The sequence below is a fragment of the Babylonia areolata genome, chromosome 18, assembly GCF_041734735.1.
Source record: "Babylonia areolata isolate BAREFJ2019XMU chromosome 18, ASM4173473v1, whole genome shotgun sequence".
Taxonomy (NCBI): Eukaryota; Metazoa; Mollusca; class Gastropoda; order Neogastropoda; family Buccinidae; genus Babylonia; species Babylonia areolata.
The window spans coordinates 23,296,837-23,306,836 of record NC_134893.1 but is presented as its reverse complement, the minus strand read 5'-3'; the positions used below and the strand labels follow the sequence as shown (position 1 = coordinate 23,306,836).

General features: G+C 51.0%; 1 protein-coding gene across 8 annotated transcripts in view; it reads left to right on the top strand.

Moving 5' to 3' along the window:
* The window catches only part of LOC143292578 (uncharacterized), a 419,765-nt gene that overhangs the window by 402,170 nt on the left and 7,595 nt on the right, over window positions 1-10,000 (top strand). For all 8 annotated transcript variants that reach the window (XM_076603006.1, XM_076603009.1, XM_076603005.1 and 5 more), the window contains 2 exons: window positions 142-280; window positions 3,021-5,390. In XM_076603006.1, coding sequence (XP_076459121.1) covers window positions 142-280; window positions 3,021-5,390 — 2,509 coding nt within the window. The remainder of the gene's footprint in view (window positions 1-141; window positions 281-3,020; window positions 5,391-10,000) is intronic.

The following is a 10,000-nucleotide window of genomic DNA, read 5'->3' as shown; positions in this document are numbered from 1 at the left end:
AGGCCTGTCTAAGCGTGTTGGGTTATTTATACCAGTGCTATAGCAGGAGATGTGGTGCAGCCGATGTATGGATTCGTCCTTACGTAGTGACGCCCCTTTGAGAAACTGAAACTGAAACGGAAACTTTGTTGTGGCCGACAGCACGACCTGATCGAGTGGCTGCACATGCTGGGCCTGGGCATGTACCACGAGACTCTGGCGGGGCAGGGCTACAACGACATGGACTACGTCACAGACATCACCTGGGAGGACCTGGAGGAGATCGGCATCAAGAAGCTGGGTGAGTGGAGGAAGGGGAGGAGGAAGAGGAGGAAGAGGGGAGTAGGAGAAGGAGGGGGAGGATAGGAGAAAAAGGAGTGAGAAGGGGGAAGAGAATGAGAGGAAGGAGGAGGAGGAGATGTAGGAGGGGGAAGAGGAGGAGGAGGGGGAAGGAAGGGTAGGAGAAAGAGAAGGAGGAAGACGAGGGGAAGGAGGGGGAGGAAGAGATAAAGGAGGAGGAGAAGGAAGAGGGGGGAGGAGGAGTAGGAGAAAGAGGAGGAAGACAAAGGGAAGGAGGGGGAGGAGATAAAGAAGGCGGAGGAGGAGGAGAAGAGGGAGGAGGATGAGAATGAGGGGGAGGAGGAGGAGGGGAAGAAGGAGGAAGAGAAGGAGAGGGAGGAGAGGAAGGGGAGGAGGAGGAGGGAGGAGGAAGAGGTATTGCGGACGATTTTCCGTTACACATACTGGTGTTTGTAAAAAAAAAAATTGTATCAAAATATCCATTTTGATACTGGAATTTTATGGCTCGAATTACAAGGTCATAGAGAAGGTGGATGAGGGGTTTGAATGGTGAGTTGGAGGAAACTGGGTAGATGCAAGGTGGAATATAAAAAAAAAAAATACATGAGTCGAGTATTTGAAATGAATAGAAATACAGTTAAAGAAAATTGATTAATGCATTTGGTAAAAAGAGTAGTCGTTGATTTTAACACGGAGAAACTCGCTGGATGACCGTGTCTGCCTGCCTGTCCCTTCGTTTGGGAGGAGGGCCAGGGACTCGCTTCGAGATAGGGTAGGGAAAGGGAGTGGGAGAAGGGGGTTATGGCTGGTTCCAGTGTGAGCGCTGGTAGCGAAAGAAAGAGGGGTAGAGAGACAGGGGGGTGTGGGGGTGAGGGGTTGAGAAAGAAGGGAGACAGAGAGAGCGGGTGGGTGGGGGGGGAGAGAGAGCGGGATGATGGATGGGGAAGTGGGCTGGGTAGGGTGTGAGGAAGAGATAGGGTGACAGACAGACAGGCAGACAAACAGACAGACGGGACAGACAAATAAGCGACGGAGAGAGAAACACACACACACACACACACACACACACACACACGACACAAACGCACGCACACACGCACGCACACTCCCCCACCCCACCCCACCCCCCCTTCGGACTCCTAGGACAGGACACTCGCTCACACATGCTGACAGAGAGAATGGATGAATAATGTAGTCTCCATCGCTGTCTTAATTCCTTGATTCACCGTAATGGGGCTCTTGGATCAATAATGCTTTCCGCTCCCTGTACTCATCCTTTATTAGTGTGTTCTTTTTTCTTTTCTTTTTTTTTTGGGGGGGGCGGGGGGGGGGCAGGGGCGGGGGTGCGTGGGGGGGTCGGGGGGAGGGGAGTGGAATTGTCCTATTTCATCGTCTGATTCCTTGTGTGTTTGGTGCCTATTTCAGATTGACTGGTGGGTTTTTGTAGGTTAGATTGCCGAGGTTTTTCTTCGTATTTGGTCGTTTTGTTTGTTTTGTGTGTGTTTGTTTGTTGTCATTTGTTTGTGTGTGTGTGTGTGTGTGTGTGTGTGTGTGTGTGTGTGTGTGTGTGCGTGTGTGTGTGTGTGTGTGCGTGCGTGTGTGCGTGCGTGTGTGCGTGCGCGTGTGTGTGTGTGTTTCTTTTTTTTTCTAGGGAGTGGGACTTTTTATGGTGGAAGAGGGAGCAACAATGGGTAAAGGGGATGAGTAAGATAGAGGGATGAAGACAGAGGGCTGGGAATCCCACTACAACCCTTTGGGATCGGGGCGGTTTCCTGTTTCAAAGTTCAGGGAGAAATGGCGGGGTTCCGGTTCAGCCTCTACAAGGGAACAGGTTCCACCACTTCAACCGGTTCAACCCTATTATTTTTTTTTTAAGGGAACAGGTTTCTGGCTTAGCCTCCTGTTGGGGCTGCGGAGGAGGATCCCACCTCTTCGTGGGAGATTGTTCCCTTTTCAACCCCTGAGAGTGAGGTAGTTACGTTTTGGGAAGGGTGGGTTTTCGTTTGAACTTGTGGGATAGATGAGCTACCATTTCAACCTGTTAGAACAGTGAGTTCCCATTTCAACCTGTTAGAAGAGTGGGTTTGAACTGTTGGAAGAGTGGGTTTCCTTTTCAACCTGTTAGAAGAGTGGCTTTGAACTGTTGGAAGAGTGGGTTTCCATTTCAACCTGTTAGAACAGTGAGTTCCCATTTCAACCTGTTAGAAGAGTGGGTTTGAACTGTTGGAAGAGTGGGTTTCCATTTCAACCTGTTAGAACAGTGGGCTCCCATTTCAACCTGTTAGAAGAGTGGGTTTGAACTGTTGGAAGAGTGGGTTTCCATTTCAACCTGTTAGAAAAGTGGGTTCCAATTTCAACCTGTTTGAAGAGTGGGTTTCCATTTCAGCATGTGAGGTGAAGGGTGAGTTTCCATTTTAACCAGTGTGAAGGGTGTGTTCATTTGAACCAATGGGAAGAGAGTGGAATTCGATTTCAATCTCCGTTTAGTCACGTCATCAGCCTTTCACCCACTCTCTGCTAACACTGTTTTTACCGGAAAAACCCATCCTTCGTTAACACAGAGCTTGATGGTTTGGAAACTCTACAGGGAGATTTAGGCTATGAAGCTTTAACGCACAGGATAGACTGAAAGTTCTCAAAGCTTGTTGAAGAGGTGGACACTAACAGAAAAGCTTTAAACACAGAACTCGCGTGTCCAAAACGTGCTGAAGGCAAGCGGGCTTTTGTTGACTGTGTTACAGGCCACCAGAAGAAGATCATGCTGGCCATCGACAGACTCAAACGCCTCACCGCCACCTCCAAGCGCCTGTCCTCCCTGGAGCCTCAGCGATCCTCCATAGAGATGCTGGAGCCGCCTCCCCCCGCCCCTCCCATCGGACGGTATTCCGGGGAGATCTCCGCCCTGCCCCCCCACATGTACGAAGGGGGGCTTGGGGTGGGGGCCAAGCCCAAGAAGTCGCCCTCCGGGGACAGCATCAGCACCACGGGCAGCGCGGGCAGCGGCAGCAGCCAGGGTAGCGGTGACACGCGGGCCATGCCCATCCCCATCCCCATACCCGTGCCCGTACCCACCAGGGAAGAGGCGGGGGGGTTGGCCGGGGGGTTGCCCTACAGCCGTCAGAACTCCGCCCCGGCCAGCGCCCCCCCGGGCAGCTACTCCGACCTGCTGACGGCCTCCCAGGCCAAGCGCCAGGGCCGGGCCAGCGCCACTGAGGAGCTGATGGTGAAGGACCTGGCGGGGCAGTCGGTGTACCCGCCCTTCCACCAGAGTCCCACGGGCAGCCTGGGCAGCAGCCACGTGGAGTACTCCTCCTCACACCCCATGTGCACCTCCGACCCCGGCACGGGCCTTCAGATGGCGCCCAAGGTGCACCCCAAGCCCACAGCCAAGGTCATCGTGGCCAAGACCCGCAGGGCCAGCAGGGACTACTCGCCGGACGCCGAGATGGAGAAGCACGAAAGTGAGAACAACTCTGACGGCACCAAGGGCACGCCCATCGTCCCGGGCAGCGTGGCCGCCGTGGCCGCCATGATGGAGCGCACCGGGGAGGTGTACACGGGCGGCACCATGAAGAGGGGCGGGGCAGGGGCCGGGGCTGGGGGAGGAGGAGGGGGCAGCCACCTGCGAGGCGACATCCGGGAGCACATCTACGACCAGCCCCAGGTGGCTTCCGGTCCCGCCAAGGGCGCGGCCTCCCCCAAGCCGCAGGTGATGCCCAAGCCGGCCAGCCCTCTGCACGTGGCCGCCTCGCAGCACGCGCCCTCCGCCCCCGTCGCAGGCTCCCCCCCGGGGCGCAGCAAGAAAGCCCCGCCCCCTCCTCCCAAACGTACTCACTCCATCCGCAACGACACCATGCCTTCGGCCACCAACAAGGCGGAGCCCGTCAACACGCACTCCATGCCAGCCGCGCGGTCCCCGCAGGTCACCGCCGCCCCGCCCTCCAGCAACAGCAACAACAACACCACCACCCCCAGCACCAAGATGAACAACCACGGCCACAGCAAGACCCTGCCGGCCAACTCGCACATCGCGGGGCCCAGACAGGACGCCACGGCCACTGGAGACAAGGGTCCGCCCCAGACAGAGGCCTTCGCCAGCTGTGTCAAGTCGCTGTCGGAACGGTTCGGCAGCAAGAAGCCGCCGCACGCCGAGGGTTCCCGGGACAGCGTGGCTTCCGAGGGCGACGACTTCCCCCCGCCTCCTCCCCCAATCGCCATGGACCTCATCACCCCCAAGATCCACAACTACGGCATCCCCAGCAGGGCCGACCTGCACCACGGCCCCCCTCACGTCAGGGACTACGCCAAAGAGCACCCCGCCCCCGGGAACCTCCAGAACCGCGTCGTCAAACCCATATCCCAGGCCTCCGAAGTGACCAGCAGCAGTAGCAGCAGCGCGGCAGGTCGCCCTGACCCGCAGCACTCCCTGGCCGCCTCCTCGGAGTCCCCGGTCAGAAGGATCTCCCCGGGGAGGGACGTGCCGGCCAGCAGCACGCCTCAGGACAGACCCCACAGCACCAAGGAGGCTGACGTGGGAGTCGTGCAGTCCAACCTGGGCGAGAGGCGGAGCGAGTCCACCACCAGCTTCGAGTCCACCACCTCCTCGTCCAGCGCCGACTCCAACACCTTGCCCTTCGCCAACGAGAACGTGGGCACCATCAAGCAGCGCGCCGCCAACATCAAGCCCTCCATCGTGCAGGCCTTTGACACGGGCGACGGTCAGAGGACCGTGGACCTCAACGCCGCCATCTTCGCCGACCACCAGCAAAACCACCACCACCACTACAACAACAACAATGGCAATGTGGGTCCAGACAGCAGGACTACCCCTTCAGGTGCTAAGACAGAGGGTCCTGTCTCGGGGAGCCCTCACCGGCAGGGGACGAACTCTCAGGGGGCGGGGCACTCCGGCATCACTCTGCCCCGCAGCCGGAGCGTGTTCCCCATCCCGGGCGGCAAGCACATGGCCCCCGGCATGTCCCAGGGCCACAACAGGGCCTCCGCCGTCAGCCGCCTCGCCGCCACGGCGCCGCACATCACCAGGATGAACCAGCAGAACCAGAACCAGAACCAGAATCAGAACCAGAACGCCGCCTCGGAAGGTGGTCAAGGTATACACTAGTGACAGGGTCTGTGTGTGTGTGTGTGTGTGTGTGTGTGTGTGTGTGTTGAGATCAGTGAGTGGACGTTACAGCCCCGATAATCCAGATATATGTTATAACGTTTGTGGTATGTATGTATGGAGATACGTGAGTGGCCTCTCAAGATAGGTAGGTGGACGTTGTTGCCCCGATAATGCATGTATATATTATACATGATTATGTATGTATGTTTGTATGTACGTACGTACGGACGTATGTACGTAAGTGAGTAATAAGCGACTGATAAGCTACACCACCAATATAACCTCCGCGATCGTCAAGCATAAGGTGTAAAAGTAGGTGGATCTTTTGTCCGTGATATAAGTGCATGATTACAACATGCAGATTCACAACCATTGGTATGTATAAAGGGAGCTAAGAGCATCGGCATTAGAGAACAGTGAAACCGAACAGAATGTGACAATTCCACTCCATCCACCAGCGCCACCGCCAAAAGTAGATTTGATATGTAACTTATAAGAATAAATGCAAAAATAATATATAAGTGCTCTCCCTCCTCTCCCACGCCTCCCCCCCACCCCCACCCAGCCCCCCACCCCACACCACACACCACGACCTTCCTCGTCCGTGTCAAAGATTTGTTGCTGTTGTGTTGTTGTTGTTCTTTAACCCTCTTGCAGTCACACTGGCTACAGGCCGAACACTAGGAAGTTTCCCTGTGAAATTTGTGAATGCAAAAGGAGATTCGGTGCGTTCTCAAGCATGCTGTTTCGTGTGGAAAATAAAGAAAGAAAGAAAGAAAGAAATACAGCTTCATGTGAGCCAAGTCAGCTGTCAGAGTGGTGTTTAGAACTGTTTACAAAACCCTCATTAACCCCTGACCCTGTGTCAGGACCTTCGGGCCATACGTATAAACATGCTCCAGTTTATAGCGAACCAAGCGACCTGCTTCAAGTTGTCATCGTGCGTTCCTGTGTGAAGTTAGTGTATGGGGGCTGAAGTTGTGTATTGGGTACGGGAGGGTGTGTGCATTGGTGTGTGTGTGTGTGTGTGTCTGTGTCTGTGTCTGTGTTTGTGTCTGTGTGTCTGTATATCGCCGCGTGTGTCCGTGTGTGTGTTGAATGCTTGAATGAATGAACGAATGAATGTCCTTTAATGGGGGGAGTGAAATAAGCAAAAACCTTTTTTTTTCTTTTTTTGTTTTTGCGTCCAGCTTTCAAGGCAAGTAAACAACATCAATGAAATTAACATAATCAAAAGAAAGGACTGACGAATGCAGTTACTAAAACATGGACAGAGCAGCAGACCCACGACTGTATGTGCATGCATATGCTTTTAATCAAACGCAGCATGATGCAGTCATACACGTGTACATACACTTAGATCTGTGACTGTACAAACACGGAGATGTATGAATGTACATACATACAAGTACATACATACATACATACATACATACATACATACATACATACACTGAGATGTACGAATGTACATACATACAGACAGAGGGGGAGGGAGATGCACGGACAGACAGACGGACAGACAGACAAACGAAAACCTCTTTATTGCCCGCAGTCACGTAATTCACTTATTCCCGCTGACTGTGGCGCCGCCTGGACCTTTTTTTCTTTCTTTTTTTTTTCTTTTTTTAAATGAACCATGGGTTACAACAGCTGGGAGTTATCATGTATGAATCATACCTTGTCCTGTTTTGTTTTTGTGTGTGTGTGTGTGTTTTTTCCCCTGTGGAATGCGCGGCTACTTTTCATTCTTTCTCGACTTCTCGCCTGTCTACTGATGGCATGTGGGCAAATAAATATGTTCGTGTGTGTGTGTGTGTGTGTGTGTGTGTGTGTGTGTGTATTAGCGTGCGCGCGCCCGCATCCGTACATGTGTGTATTAGCGTGCGCGCGCGCGCGCATCCGTACATGTGTGTTTGTGTGTGTGTAGTTTGTATGAGTTAAATAATAAGCGCGGGCATGCCCACATGAAGGTCCAGATCCAGTACGTGTATGCTTGCTTAGCTGTGTGTTTCTCAGCATTCTGACGTGTTTGTGCGTATGTGTGTGTGTGTGCATCTGTGAATGTGTTTCTGTGCCCCTGTACTGTTGTCTGTCCCTCTGTGGCCATACGAATGGAAGCGTGTTTATCACAGTGTGTGTGTGTGTGTGTGTGTGTGTGTGTGTGTGTTGGGGGGGAAGGGGGGGGGGATAACACGCTTTACGTGCGTGTATTGGTATGCAGACACGTTAGAATGTGAAACTGTATTGCACGCTTGTGTGTGTGTGTGTGTGTGTGTGTCATCGTGATTGCTTGTACGCGCGTTCCCTTTGGTAGGGTTGGGTTGAGGGGGGAGGTGGAGGGCGCGGGGGGGGGGGGGTGTTAGGGGGGGAGGGCTGGGGCCAATTTTACATGCTAATAGCGCGTAACGAGCACCCTCGATCCTAATTGAGGCAATCCAGTGCGAACGCAGTGACTCACAGGTCGTGCCGTTGGCCTCAGTCCCTCCATCCCCCATCTGAAAGTGAAACAGCATCCCCACCACCACCACCACCACCATCCACTACCATCCAAATCCAATCCCCCCCTCACTTCCCCCCACCCCACCCCATCCCCAGTGTCCTCACCCTCTTCCTTCATCACCACCCACCCCTCTTCCTCTTCTCTCATTCGTTCGGCGTGCAGAGTTCGTATGTATGACTCCCTCCCGGCCCCCTGTTTGAAAATATATAGAGGAAAAAAACCCCACATAATTACTTAGCTTTAATCGTGCCCGTTATCTCCAATAACTTGTTAGTGAGGAATAATTCAGTATGATATTATTGATCACTTTTTTTCAGTCGGTTTGATTTTATGATGCCCGACGTTGAAAGGCCGAGAGAGGGAGGTGAGGGGGGAGGGTAAGGGAGTTATGGGGCGGGGGCTATTATCTTCTCCTTTTTTTTTTTTTTTTTTTTTTTTTTTTTTTTTTTAATCGGTTCCTGACTAGGAGATAATCGTGGTGGTTGTGATAATTGATGGTCATGAAAATTTTAGTGGTATCATCGGGCGTGAAAACCTTTGCGATTTTTTTCGGCTATTTAAAATGATGTGTGATGATGATACAGGGTAGGTCTGGGTAATTTCGAACAGCGTGTAATTGCAAACGATTCATATACCGCCCCACTACGAAGCGTTCTTAATGGTTGCTGGTCTGCTTCGACCTTTTCCTAATACTTTAATGAATATCCATTTCATAGAACCAGTCAAACATCAACTATTTCTGGCTATTTCCGCGCTATTTTTCTCTTCGCGCACCACTGCCGACCATGGTTACAAACGTACTCTCAAAATCCTAAAATCAAGGGAAGCAAGTAGCAGGACTTGAACTTCGACACAGCTTCGAATAGTTTTATTTGATGGGATATGTTGAATGCGCATAACCAGTGCTGGGAGAATTTAAGAAAGCATACTGGTGACAGATCAGAATGTCAGTTTTGACAGGAATCTGCAAAATATTGTCGTTTGCATTTACATCATAGGATATTTTGACGTGAGTCTTATTTGCGAACGATGCTGCACAGCTACTGAGCACTCTCAAAGGGGTGTGTTTGTGTACGGTGTGGGGTGTGTGTGTTTAAATGTGTATTTGTGTGTTTGTGTGCATGTGTGATCAAAACCAACAATACAACAGTCGGGTGCTATGTTCCAACAATATGTTATGTCTAATGAGTTGAAGATCACATCTGTTTTAATTGCCTATATGTACCCAAAGCCATCATTCGCAATTAGACTTGCTCGGTCGCATTTACCCTCAGACACCCCTGCTATTTTCAAACGTCGACAAAACGTTGAAAAGAATGAGCAGACGAACTTTTCCTGGTGCAACCATTCGGGGAAAGCCTTCAAAAACAAAAGAACTACGTTTGACTATCGCACGGTATGTAATCTTTACAGTACACATGTTGAGCTGGTCACTTCGACTGGATCGTTCGCAATTACCCATACCTACCCTAACCTGGACTGAAAATTGTCCTTTTTTTTCTTTTTTATCAGCTCTTTTCAGATTCCTGATTCGCCTGGATTTTTTTTTTTTTTTTTTTTTTGATTTTTTTTTTTTTTTAAGAAAGAAGTCTGTCTGTGAATCTCTGTGTAAATGTGTTTGAAAATGTGTTATTATGTGTATCATTCTGTTCGTACATTAAGCTAATCACATGCTTAAAACTATAAGCCGCCATACACGAGTCAGCTACGGCCTGGTGCAGACATAATTATAGGCCGTGTTTGCCACGCGATATTTTATTGTATTTCTCTTTTTATTACAACAGATTTCTCTGTGTGAAATTCGGGCTGCTCTCCCCAAGGAGAGCGCGTCGCAATACTACAGCGCCACCTTTTTTTTTTTTTTTTTTTTTTTTTGTATTTTTCCTGCGTGCAGTTTTATTTATTTATTTATTTATTTAGACATGAAACATATTCCAAAAATATAGGTCTTGCAAACAGACATAATGAAATAATCACCCATATCACAATATTATAGGCCTTACTAACAAAAAACAAAGACACGATAAACCATGTGACAATAACATAGAACTTGCCACCCACCCACACAAACACACACACACAAAAACAATGAC